Source organism: Tribolium madens, unplaced genomic scaffold (assembly GCF_015345945.1).
Source record: "Tribolium madens isolate multiple individuals breed KSU strain unplaced genomic scaffold, Tmad_KSU_1.1 Scaffold_19;HRSCAF=116;Tcas5.2_LG9, whole genome shotgun sequence".
Classification (NCBI taxonomy): Eukaryota; Metazoa; Arthropoda; class Insecta; order Coleoptera; family Tenebrionidae; genus Tribolium; species Tribolium madens.
The window spans coordinates 16,406,895-16,421,069 of NW_025400983.1; the positions used below are offsets into that span (position 1 = coordinate 16,406,895).

Below are 14,175 nucleotides of genomic sequence, written 5' to 3' on the forward strand. Positions count from 1 at the left end.
TATATTAAGGTATACAGGATGATTCAGATAAGATAATAAGCCTGACGACAGAATGATGATAGAGGAATGAGAGAGAAATTAGAGAAGTCTTATACCAGGTTTACGATTTATTTTTTGAAAAAACTAATTGATGTGTGATAAAGTACTATAAAAATGTGATAATTTAACAAGAATAAAATTTTTCGAAATTTCCTTTTGTTTTTGAGTTCTACAAAAAACTTAATTTTTTTAAATGGCAACCCACTAGAAAATCATTTTTCTCATAACAGCTATACTCTAAAAATTACAACTATCTTCTTTATATTTAATGTTTCAAAAAAAATCACATAAATTGCAATTTTGACAAAAAAAAATCGCATATCTCAAAAACAAAACAGAATTTCGTTCTGAAAATACGATCACATTTTTTATATTACCTTAATTTATATTAATTATTATTTTCTGGAGGCAAATGATTAAAAATAAAACTGCTTGGTTCTGTACTTTATATTCACTCTGTATGTAGTAGTCTAATATGTGTAACTTTTTAACTCAGATTATTATGCTTAGTTTTCTTAGTCATTTCCTATTTTCTATGCATTTTTTTCAACAAAAACCAGTATTTCTATCAAAACATCAAAAACAACTACCTTCTAACTCAAATTTTTCCCAATCATCAATTTTTTTAGGAAAATGAGTCGATTTTCAAGTTTTAGTCGTTGAAGTTTGTTGAGTTTGAAAAACAGCCCATTGAGGTCTTTTAATAGATAAAATGACCTGTTTTTAAGCCCATTTTATTTATTAAAACATCAATTTTTTTTATAAAAAATACCATATTTTTTGTGGCTTTCTTAAAAATGTGAGCCAGATTTTTATGCTAAAAATAAGGAAAACTACTGTTTTGTTAAGATTTCTTAGAAAATGTGAGCCAGACGTAACAACTGAATCTGTGGTTTTTGTTGAAAAAAATGCATAGACAATAGGAAAATGACTAAGAAAACTAGGCATAATAGTCTGAGTTAAGAAGTTACACATATTAGACTACTAAAATTAAAAATTATTTAGTTTTCCAAGTCTATATCAAACAAATAAAAAAATCTAGTATTGAATCATAAAAATAGAAAACCAAACTGGTGTGGGAATTTTAAAAATCGAATTCCATAAAAATTTGAGTTATCATTTAAAAAATAATTTACTCACCCATCTTTATCAGATGTAGTTATAATAATCAATCTTTTAAATTTATCAACGGCATCATTAGTCATTATATTACGGTGATGAAAGTCATTATATTACTAACAAAAAATTTTGATAAATAAATGGATAATCAATCTAAACCTTGTACAAAATGTAAAACTGAAAAGACTTTAAAAAAATATTTTTTTAGTAATAAACTTAATGACGCACATCAATCGATATGCTGGGCAGAATATTTTACAAATAATGAAAAAGACCATGTCCTACATGTAAAAGACCAATAGGAAGAAGACATATAGATGCACATCTTAAATTGGAATGGCACTCACTGATTAACTAAAAAATTTTTTAACAAAAAATTTGTTAATAAAATTATTTAAAAAAAAATTCCTATATAAATGGAAGCTCAACTTAGAAGCTTGAAACGCAGACAAAGATATATACAAGCATTTCAAAAAGATATAAACAATAAAACCAGAACTCAATTACGTGAGTTTATAAAAAAATTTAAAGTAAAAAGATATTCAAGAGCATCTAAACAAGAACTGATTGATTTTATAAACAGTCAACTCCCTAAAGGGAGAATATTTCTTAAAAATAAAAATTACAAATCTTAAGCTATTAAAACAATTACAAGTAGATGATGATTTAATAATTCCACCAAGAGAAAGGAGAGAGGGAATTGAAAATAAATCAAAAGATTTAAAAGAGTTATCGCGCTGCTAGTTTACTCGCGTAATCTTAGTTTTCCAATTGGGCTTACCTACTTTTCGTGTTCTTACGGCTGTAGGTACATACTTTTTTGCTTTTGCACTAATCTCTTTAGTATTATTGCTTCGTTTCTTGCGCTTCGTTATCGCTTACTATCTGCACACGAGAATTGATATTTGTCTCGAATTAACTGTTCTTCGTGCAAAAAAATCTTTTATTCCACCTGTGCTGGTATAACCAAATACGATCTTGTAACGCTAAACGAAAACGACTTGAACTGGTTATGCAAACTCTGCTCTTCTGAATCTGCTTCTCGTGCTCCTTCTGACAATTCCGACAACTTCACTGTTCAGCATTTTAACTTTTTAATGGATAAACTTTCTCAAATAAACAATGATGTTGCACTGATTCGTGACAACCAGGCCAAACTCTCTGAAGATGTGGCTAAATGTAATGCAACGCTTGAGAATCACACTCAGTTACTTAACATTGGTGATTTGAACGGCTCTCAGCTCGCCACTACCTCCAACGTGGTTAGTGTCTCAAAAGATCTTGCTCCTCGACAAACTCAATTTCTTTCTTTTCCTGGTTTGTCTACCATTTCTGACTCGTTTATCTCTGAAGCTGTTGAAAGAGCTTCTCGTTCTCATAGTATTATTATTAGAGGTGTTCCAGAAAATAGCTCTTCTGATTTTGATAAAGCTTTTGCCTCGAGCCTGTGCAGATTTGTAATCAGTGATTTTAACGATTTCGTTACAGTCACTAGGATAGGTATACAAGGTTCTACCCCACAAATGATCAAGGTTGCATTCCCGTCTCCTTATTGTGCAAAAATAATTCTTCAAAACAAACTTCGTCTCAGAAACTCCGAATTTAAACATATTTCGATTTCTGACGACAAAACACCTTCCTAACTAAACAAACTTAATGAGGTAAGACGTGACTTAAAAGCACGACAACTAAAAGGTAAATTCAATATTACTATCAAGTATATTAAAGGTATCCCTACTGTGGTCTCTATTCAATCAAAAAACTAAACAACCCTTCCATTTATGAATTCACTATCATTTACTCTAACCTTTGCCCTCTTTATTTAAAATTTTCTGACCTTGTTTCTTATATTCAGTCATCGTTTCCTGCTATCATACTTATTTCTGAAACTTAGCTTAAACCTACCATTCCTGATTCTCTAGTCGCCATTTCCGGTTATTCGCATCAAATTGGTGGAGGTGTTTGCATTTACTTTAAAAATGATTTATTTCCTAACTTTCAGTTCGTTCCTGTTCTAATAATTTTACTACTACTATTGAATGCTTAGTCGTTAAATGTATGTCTATTAAGTTCTCTTTTATGCTGTCATGTCTTTGTCGACCTAATTACTCCTCACTTATTGACGATATTGATTTTTATGCAGAACTAACCTCTCAGATTACCTCATTGCTCCCAAATTCTAAAAACATAATTTTTGGTGATTTCAACTATCCCGCTATTAACTGGCCTAACTTACAGACTGATGGGTCATTAATTAATGATAATTTCGTTAATTTTCTGCATTATAACAACCTAAGTCAACTCATCAAGGAACCCACACGATTTAGGGATGGCAACGTTTCCTCTACTCTTGATTTAATCCTTACCAATAATCCAAATCTTATTGTACCACCCATAATAGACCCTCCTATTTTGGTAAGTCAGATCATGTTGCTATATCCACCTCGATTCAGATTATCAACTATAATCCCTCTCCCCCGTGTTCACGTCTCTTTCCGTCAATTAATTTTTCTAATGTTAATGATGCCATTGATAGTGTTGACTGGAAGTTCCAGTTTATCAACAAAAACATATCTGATTGTTGGAAGTACTTTCTTGAATATGTAATACTTCAGCTTCCATACATACATACATACTACTATGTAATAAAAATCTAACATTCAATCATGTCAAGCCATGGATTAATGCAAATATCCTAAACCTAGTTAGAATTAAGAAGTTAAGAACAGACTATGAACTAAGTACAAAAAAAAGAAATTTTATGAAGAACGGCTTGTCTCTCAAAACAATCCTAAAAAACTACATAAGATAACCTGATTGCCTAGAAGATGGTTTATAGGACACAGGGAAATAAAAAACATTAAATTCGTCGCGACGTTTCAATACTTTTATTGTATCTTCTTCAATTTTACCGATTGGTCGTCGGTAAATATATTCTACTGTCTTCCTAGCAACCCTCGTAATTATGCAAAAATGCCCGATTGTGCAATAAATGTATGAACTATTGAAACATTAAAGCTAGGCAAACAGTTTTTTTTTTATAAATTATAAATTGCTCGTCAAAGCAACGAGCAACATAAGATAACTTGAATTGCAAATGCAAATCGTAATTAAAATTAGATCAAAACGTAAATAAAATTTGTTTTTTGGGTTGCATCGCCAGAACGTTGGGCTTATTATCACCCTGTATATATTTTTTCAATATTCACGTATTTGGCATGCACTCGACATATGACTACGTACTGAATATTCAAAATAATCATTTTCAACACTTTGTAGGTATATTGAAAAATAATAATTTCAGTGGGTTAGTATCTATAATTTTTACTTTACCAACTTGCTGAGTATGCTGGTTTCGCCTTTGGTATTGTTTACATTTTGAATTACAGTATCATAACCTCCCTTTTTTCCTTTTCCTTGCCTTGAAAATGCCCCGTACAAGACCTTTTCTTCTAAATTGACGCGGTCTAACCTAAAAAGACCTAGATTTCAATCTGACTCTGGCCCCAAAAGCCTACGTTCTTACATGCTAAGGTTTACTCAACAAATATGAACAATGAAAAATTTTCATTTGTAGGTACTTTCAATAATTAAGTGAATGAGTCATATTGTTTAAAAAAAATACAAATTTTAACCTCAAGGTTAATACATAAAATTTTTAAAAAACAAGATAATTAACATACTTATTTATTTTAAGTATACAAAAATTTAACTTCATATTTTAGGTACAATTTTCTACCCAGTAGTAGTGAAATAGTCAACAAGAGTGGGTCATTACCTTATAATTATTATAAGCTTAAAATTTGAAATCAGGTAAAGTTATTATTAGTTATCAGGTATCTAAAATAATATATATATATATATATATATATATGTCAGAACTCGCGCCTTTTTTAATTATTAAATTTTATGAAAACTGTAACGCCCTTTAAATTCCTGTATGTATTGCATCATTTTTATACAGGATCGCTAAAATGTGTGGATACAGTTAAATATTATAAAAACTATTTATCAAAACTTATAACAATTTGGTATACGCTTAAAAGTGTTTAAATTACATCGCCTCATTTGTTTATCAAACTTCTATCGCCATTTGTTCTGGGGATACAAGGCTAGCTTGATTTTTTTTTAAATTGCAAGAAGGGTCAAATTTAATATTTTTAAGAAGAACATTTTTTCTGAGTTCTGTGATGTAACACATGCATACCTTATTTCAAAAAAAATATCGAACTAATTAAATTTTGAAAAATGTAATTTTTTTAGCCTTGGCAATATTGTTTTTATCTATCGTTAGCTGTTTGCCGCCTGAACTTAGGTAAACTGTTTCCCAAATTTCAACGTGCTCTGCTAAACCGTTCTGAAAATATTTAGCTGTATCCATACTCTTTAGCAATCCTGTATAAGATTTTAGTCTGGTCTGTCCCAGAGAATACGCCATTTGAGTGCTTCAGTGAATGACACTATATAGGCTGTCCCAGCGAGTTGAAGAAGTCTATTAGTGACCTTAAATAATAAAATTTAAAAAAAATTGTATAGGACATTAATAAATACTAATCTAGTGCATCACCTAAAATTATTTTCAACTATACAGCAAAAATAAGTTACGATACAAACTTGTGTTTTTTTGAATAAAACAACGTATGTTTCTTGGCATTTTTGGATGTAGTTTTTTAAAACAATGTTTTTACGCTAAACTTTTATTAGTCGATTTCGCTTAGTTTTAGAAATAAGACGTTTTTTTTACCGAAAATATGCACTTTTTAAAAATTTATTACTTAAAAACAAAGACACCTAGAACAATTTTTTTCTTACTTTTGCAAGGAAGAAAGTACAGAATTTAAAGCTGTAGCAATTTTTTAGTGTTTTGCATTTGTAAAGATTAAAAAATAATGAAGTTTGTTAAATAACTTAAAAAAAATAATGGAACAAACTATTTTTTATTTTTTCATCTAATAAATTGTCTATTTAAAAAAGTAAACTTTCAATGTCTAGAGATTGATAAATGAAAATATATTTAACATTTAATATTAATTGTAGTAACAATGCTTATCAATATCTGAGCATTGTTGATCCTATGGCAACCATAGTAATTCCACCACGGATCACTTATTCGTTGATTTATCCAGAGATTGTAAAAGTCGTTATAAACACTGAAATTTGAATTATTTTATTGTGAAAATAAAGAATAATAGATTCAGATTAACACAGATGTGATTATTAAGTGATATTTCTTACATCTCTTGTGCAACTGTGCACTTTTTGGCTACTGAAACAATAGTAATTATTTTTTTTTAATGTTTAACGTTAAATATCTTTTTAGTTATTGATTATAAACATCTAAAAGTAAATAATTTTATAAAGACAGTTTAATAATATTTTAAATGTAAAAACAATAAATAGGATGTTCTATTTAATTTTTTTAAGTTATTAAACTTTTAACAAGCGCCTTCATTTTTTTATCTTTGCAAATGCAACGCACTATCTTCTTCTTTGCGGTAGTAAAAAATATTTCTAGATGTCGTAGTTTTTGTGTAATAAATTTTTAAAAAGTGCATGTTTTCGTAAAAAAATCGTCTTATTTTTAAAACTAAGCAAACTCGACCAATAAAAGTTTAGCCTTAAGGCTTAACTTATCGTTTGCCAAGATAGGGAATTTCATTGCATTTTTCGAAAAAGTTTTTCTAGGCTATAATAAGGAATTTTGGTTTTTATTTTTTTGATGAAACCATTTTAGATATTTCTAGGGATATTGTTATGTAGCTTTATTAAATTAAATTCTTTTTTCTTTCTTTCTTAAATTCTTATTTTATATATATTTCCTAACTTATTTTTTATAATAAAATTATAGTATTTATATGGAAACTAACAATGTCCTTCCTACATGTACCAAAGACCTTAAGAAAAAAAAAATGAAATCATTCGGATAATTAATAACTGTAAAATCTCTTATGGAAATATTATTAACTTTCGTAGTGTGAAAATCGTCTTTCTCTCTCAACCCTAGTTCTTTTTCACAACCAACTGAGCTTACCGTAAGCAGACCCCCATCACCGGTTTTATGTGATTTATGACCTTACGAGGGATGTTTAGCATCTATAAGGAAAAATAAAAATACTAAACTAAAAATACAAGCTGTAAAACTACTCCTATGTCATTTTAAGAATTGATGAAAAAGACTTTTTCAACTCGCTAGGACAGCCTGTATAATTATGTTTTTTCATAATTATTCAATAAAGGTGCACGAAGCAGTAAAAGCCACAAATATCATTAAACATAATTACAGTTTGGTGATACAGCTTCTTTATTTCCTCTTATAATAGCCTGCAGCAAAAACTTGTAAAATTATTTTTTCAACATTTTTTCCATGTTCCTGGTATCTTACCTTACATTTTTCTTTAGAGCGCGAGTTTTGACGCACCTGTATATGCCAAAAGTAAATGTCTTAGATTTCAAGGGTCGCAACTCTAAGTCTCTACATGATACATAATACAGTGCATATCATCTCCTTTGAAGTTAGATATTTTATTAAAAAAATTAACAAAAATCAATCGCACAAAAAAATGTCATAACATAAGCCTGATGCCTGATGAACCTTATGAACTTACCGATCTCAGACAATAATTGGAGTTGTCGCTTCGCTCCTCCTCTAAGCTATCAGTAAAATGTCTTTACTGTTTTTGATATACTATTTACTTTTCTGAATAAATGAAGCTAAAAATTGCAGCTTGTTTTTCAAAACGAAATATGAATTTTGGTGTTTAGGGCTAAAAAAATATGAATAACTAATGACAAATTTGTTAGTTTTCAAAATAGTAAAAATCCGCTTTTTGAAATTAAAATTTTGATGTTAAAATAAAACATATTTTCAATACAATGGTTATTTATCTATGCAGTGCCAAGGTAAAAATTTTGTCAAAAATTGTATGGTACTGCGTTCATTTTTTTCCCGTTATAAATTGGAAACTAATTATCACAATTAACTCAAATTTTACAGGTAATGTTAGAATACATGACACTCTTTGGAAAAATTATGCTTGAGCGTTTCAAGTGTTTTTCTCATGTCTAGCTAGATTACTTTTCTAATGCCCCTCGTATGTACAGTAAATTAACTCCGGTCGTAGATGAAGTAAACTTTCTTGATAAACTGAATAAAAACTAGTGAATTCTAAAACCTGCTTCAAATTCAAATATAAAATATTTTAATTTAAAGCAGTTTAAAATAAGCAATTACAAATAAGTCCAATGAAAAATTGATAATTAATTTAATAAAAAAATACTTTGAAACTTTCCCATCGCTTCTTATCACTAACTTACTCATTTGTTGTCTATACATAGAAAAATAATACAACCACAATCATTTGTTTTGTGTTCTATTAGAAGGAATAAGAAAATTTCGCCGTCGCCTTTATAAGAAACTTGACTCGAAAGTCTGTTGCAATCATGAGTGAATTAATACAAGTTGGTCCTTCTAACACTTGTAATGACTTTCCATTGGAATCACTAGGAAAAATTTTTTACAAAAAAATTAAAGAATGGGATTGTGATCGAATTCTTTTGGTAAGTATAGGAGTTTTAAATTTTACATAAAAAACGACATAATTTATTGTAGATTGATTCTGAAGGAGAAATAACTTATGGAGAATTTCAAAAACTAACTGTTCAATTGGCAAAACAGTTTCAACGTCTGGGTATTAGAAAAGGTGATGTAATTACGATAATTTCCCCAAATCACTGGAGATTTATTGCGACAATTGTTGCCGGATTTTATATTGGAGCCACAATTAATCTTCTTAACTACGACTACACTTCTGGTAAGCCATCCAGTAATTTGAATTTTATTTTATTTTATTTTTTTTTTAGGAGAACTAAAACACTTGTTACTAATTTGTAACCCTGTTTTGATACTTTGTACTAAGAAATCATTAATCAAGCTCAAAAAACTTGAAAATGAAGTTGAACTTCCACATATTTTGCTATACGACTCTGACTTTGATTCTTCACTAAAGTGTAGTTACAGTGAGGAATTTAAACCTATTGATGAGTTAGATCCGATGACAGAAGTTGCCTTAATTTTAACATCATCAGGTACAACAGGCTTTCCAAAATGTGTTCAATTAACCCACTCAAACATGCGAACAACAATGTTGCATGCTATGGATCCCACTTTTTTGGATCTTAACAAACACGAATCCTGGATTGCATTTCTTCCATTTTACCACGTGTTTGGTTGTGCCATTGCACTAGCTTCAATTTTAAGCGGTTGCAAAACAGTAATTATGGAAAAATTTATTCCTGATTTATTTTTAACCTTAATCCAAAACCACAAAATCACAAAATTGTTTGTGGTTCCTCCAATTTTACAATTTTTGGTCAAAAACCCCTTAGTAGAAAAATTCGATCTTTCCTCGGTCACTGATATTTTGTGTGGAGCTGCTGTTGTACGTAAAGAACTGGAAGAAATGGTCCAAAAAAAGTTTCAGATCAAGTCAGTCAGGCAAGTGTATGGAATGACCGAAGTTTGTGGTGGTGCAACCATGATTCCTAAAAATTTTCAAAAATATGGATCTTCAGGGAAAGTCATGTCTTATACACAAATCAAAGTTTGTGATGTGACAAGTGAAGAAACTCTTTCAGCGTATCAAATTGGAGAAATACGAATCAAAGGTAATGGAATAATGAAAGGTTACTTGAAAAATAAAGAAGAAACAGAAAAAACGTTTAATGAAGAGGGATTTTTGAAATCTGGTGATTTAGGTTACTACGATGAAGAAGGTTACTTTTATATTGTTGATCGTTTGAAGGAAATTATTAAGTATAAAGGATTTCAGGTGTGTTCGTTTTCTATGTTGCTTAATTTAAAAATCAAATTTCAGGTATCACCAGCTGAGTTGGAAAATTTGTTAATACAACATCCTGCTGTTAATGATGCAGCTGTTGTTGGATTACCGGATGAAAGAGCCGGCGAGTTACCTTTGGCATTTGTTGTTAAACAAGATAAAAATATCACGGAAAAAGAACTGATTCAATACATTTCAGGTAAGAACAGGTGACAAAGTTATAAGTATTAATTAGTTGTATTTTGTATTTTTTTAGAAAATATTTCTAAACAAAAGCATTTGTATGGAGGAGTTAGATTTATTGAAAGTATCCCTAAAAGTCCCAGCGGTAAAATTCTAAGAATAAAACTAAAAGAAATGTTATAATACTTATATTATATTATATTTTCATGTTTGATGTTTTCAGGTGTTAAAATTAAAGTTTGTAGCTTTAGCTAGAATAATGATTTCAGATCAATTCTTTCTTCCTTAACTATAGATGACTCAAAGCAATATAATTATTAAACCGACTAAAGAACCCTCTCTCTCACCTTAAAATGAAGTTATAGCAACATTGTGATGTCAGTTTGAGCACAAATTCAAAATCTTACAATTATAGGAAACTTAAATGTTTCCACTGGAACGTTTTTGAGCAAATACCATCCAACTTTTTTTTTATATTCAACGAAAATATCGAGAGATCAAGATAATTTGTAATCGAGTCATCTTTGGGTCCGAAAACGTATGTCTATTTTTGAATTAACTGCACATGAAACGTCAAATAAAATGATGAGTTAAAAGGTTAAACGCCAAAATGGGATAGAATTAGTCACCGACGTACTCGTAAAACATTAGGACCGATTATTTTTACCTTTTGACTTGTCATTTTATTTGACGTTTCACAGACATACGTTTTCGAATCCAAGGATGACTCGAGTACGATTTATCTTGATCTTTCGGTACAAAAATTAATTCACAAGTATCTACCCGTAATTGTCAAATCTGTCAAGTTTTTAAGGTCTCATACATTTGTCAGATCTGATACATAGTGCGTAGGCGCGCGGTCGCGCTTGTATTGCTCCGAGGCAAGGTCTCGATATCCGTAGAAAAAGGGCGTTTATAAACAAGAAAATTACATTTAAGTGCACAACTATTGATTGATTATCCCCATCACATAACAATTTGCGATATCTACCTCCCACCAAACAAAGATATCACGTTTGCGAAACTTACATATACCTATAATATCACAGCTACCCACACCTCAATTATAAGTTGGAGACTTCAATGCCCACAGCCCAATATAGAAAGCAGTATCGTCAAACAAAAAAGAAAAAGTGTTAAAAAAATACAGAAAAACTGAAATCTTATACTACTTAATACTGACCAAAAGACAACGTGAATTTTTGTTTTATATAGCCTATTAGTTTTCTTCTATCGTAAATATTATCTCATTTAAATTTCAACTTCAAAACCGTAAACACCCTGTATAGACGCCGTACAGTACCATGATAGAATAACAAGTGTTAAGAGGCTATAAAAGCAAGCAAATGAGCCTTAAATTGCTTAAAACGACATAACACGACTGAAAATCTCGTAGATTTTAAACGCCTGAGAACCATAACTCGACACACCATTAAAGAAAGTAAAAAGAACTTCTGGCCAAAGTATGTCTCAACAATCATTAGCTCAACATCAACAACAAAGGAATAAAATAAAAGCAATTAAAGGAATGCCAATCAACAACAAAATAAAAATGCTACAAAATAAAGACATAACCTACACCACAAGCAACAAAATAACAGAAGTCCTTGCCTCTCAATTTCACAACTTTTCTGCAGACTATTATTGTAGCAAACACAAATTGCCATCCACATAAACATATCCGACAATAACCCTTTGAATGCTCCCATTCGTCTTGAAGAACTAAATAAAGCGATACATAACTGCCGAAACACTGCACATGGCCCTAATGGCATCCCTTTTATTTTTCCCAAAATGTTACCTACAGATGCCAAACAACACCTTTTAGACGCTTTTAATTTTCTGCTAGAAACAGGTTCTTACCCACAAATTTGGTCTACAGCCATCATATTGCCATTCCCTAAAATTAACAAAAACACAACACCCCTGACATCTTACTGACCGATCTCGCTGAAAAGCTACTAGAAAAAATTGTAATTAAGAAACTTCAATGGTAGGTATCTGGAAACAAACAATTTACTGACACCAATCCAAAGTGGTTTTCGCAAAAACAGATCTACAATAGACAACATAATAGCCTGACAACCAAAACGTTATTGCGGTTTTCTTCAATTTGTAAAAAGCGTTTGACAGAGCGTGGAGATATCCAATACTATACAGGGTGTGTCAGAAAAAGAAAAAATGTCTAAAAACTTATTTTTCTCAAATAAGTTTGACTTTTGACAAAATGTCAGAAAAGTTTCAAATGTAAGTAATTTTTTTACCAAAAGACAAGAAATAAAGACAATAAGGACACGAAAAATAGCGATTGCTAAACGGGAAAAATTTATTTAATGGGTAATATAAAATTTTTACTTATTTTCAGAATCTGATCCAAAATTTTCAGACCACCAATCATCTTCCGAATCTGATTCTGCGGAAAGTTGAATCATTATTAAAGGAATACCGTGCGATCAAAAAAAAAAATAAATTAGAGTAGGCGACGTTTAATTTTCTACAGTTGGCAACACGTTAGCTGGGAATCTGGGATGGAAATTTTCCACAGAAAGTGAAGGACTGAAGGACTTTAATCACCGCCTACTCTCTCTCTCTCTCTCTCTCTATATATATATATATATATATATATATATATATATATATGCATTTGTATCGTCTCTGCCTCCACCCATCAAACAGACGTCCACCACGGCTCCACCCGAAATACTGGACTGAGATGAATATTGTTATCGAACTTAATAGAGGCACACTCAGAGGGGTAAAGAAATTCCTGTCTAAATTTATACAAAAAAAATTATAAGAACGACACTCTTTGAACTCCATACACACACAATTCATTTTCGACTCCGGTGTATATAAAATCGCTAAACTCAGCGGTAGGACTTGCCTCCAGCAACGTTGCCAAATGAATTAACACATAAATGAATAAAATCATCTTGAAGACTCATGGATAAGAGTAAACTTAGCAAATTTTCAAGCGTTCGCTCTCGTTTTTCACCGGAATATTTATAATAAAGTGACCAAATATTGGAAAGTTTAAAATCAGGATATTAATAAAAATTATCATAACAATTTTCTTTTAGAACAGAAAATAAAAAATTAAATAGGTCTTATCAATTTACCTTATAAAAATTTAAATATTATAATGCAAAAAGACAAAGAACTATTTTTAGGTCCAAAACTGTAAAAATTAGCTTTATTGTTTTGTGTTAAGTAATTTGTATTTTTTTCTTTATTGCTTTAAGAGGCCCTTAATTGTCTGGACATTTTTTGTAATTTATGCAAAACAAATTATATTTAATTTGGTCATTATAAGTGATTTTCAAGTGTTTCAGTTATGTTTTTTCAAGGGGCCAAACGGAATGACCACATTTGAAATTACATTTAATTAACACATACAAGAAAACTCTTTTTAATTTAAAAGACACTTTGTTTTGCAAATGAAAATTTGAAAAACGGTACATTTAGGTCTGTTTGTCCTTAAAACTTAAATCGGAATCAATCAGGACATAAACGAAAAACAGCCTAAGACAATAAAAATCTAAACATGTCCTGTCTAAATCAGAACGGTTAATTACCTGAATATAGTCATTATTTGTTAAGTGAAAATTTGTGTTTTTTTTTAAGTTCTAAATATTTTCCGAGATAAGTATAGTAAAATTTTAAACTCCCACACATATTAACAATATAATAAAATATTAATTATATTTAAAGACAACCTTAACACCGGAAAAAAAAATTGCTTWATTTTTGTATTACGGATTTTACATTTAGGTTGTACTTTTTAAGTATCTTTAGAGACTTTTGTACTTTATAAGTTTACAAAAAGATTGTTATATGCGTTGTAGATATGTTATTAAAAATTGTTATCAAAAAGATGTAATTGGTGTTTAATGATACAACCTTAAGGTTCTAGAGCTAGACCATAGTTTTTGAATCCCAACTATTTAAACTTTTCTTATCAGAATAAATTTTTTAATGAGTTTTGACATAATGTTTA

The 14,175-nt window shown here is 30.1% G+C and overlaps 1 protein-coding gene across 2 annotated transcripts; it reads left to right on the forward strand.

The window, feature by feature from the left end:
• Positions 1-4,914: 4,914 nt before the first annotated feature.
• On the forward strand, positions 4,915-10,422 carry LOC123014549 (4-coumarate--CoA ligase 1-like). Of its 2 annotated transcripts, XM_044413731.1 has the most exons (7): positions 4,915-4,971; positions 8,536-8,715; positions 8,768-8,969; positions 9,019-9,822; positions 9,913-9,986; positions 10,032-10,194; positions 10,252-10,422. In XM_044413731.1, the coding sequence occupies exons 2-7, from the start codon at positions 8,599-8,601 to the stop codon at positions 10,359-10,361; spliced, it is 1,470 nt and encodes a 489-aa protein (XP_044269666.1). In that variant the 5' UTR covers positions 4,915-4,971; positions 8,536-8,598; the 3' UTR covers positions 10,362-10,422. The 2 variants fall into 2 exon arrangements, with proteins under 2 accessions (XP_044269666.1, XP_044269658.1); XM_044413723.1 differs by having other exon boundaries at positions 9,019-9,986.
• The last annotated feature ends 3,753 nt before the right edge of the window (positions 10,423-14,175 follow it).

What these genes read in the sequence shown, in the direction of transcription:
- LOC123014549 (XM_044413723.1), top strand. Translation starts at nt 8,599, where the DNA reads ATGAGTGAATTAATACAAGTTGGTCCTTCTAACACTTGTAATGACTTT. An exon ending in TAACTACGACTACACTTCTG is followed by an intron (nt 8,970 to 9,018) that starts GTAAGCCATCCA and finishes TTTTTTTTTTAG; the next exon opens with GAGAACTAAAACACTTGTTA. An exon ending in TTAAGTATAAAGGATTTCAG is followed by an intron (nt 9,987 to 10,031) that starts GTGTGTTCGTTT and finishes ATCAAATTTCAG; the next exon opens with GTATCACCAGCTGAGTTGGA.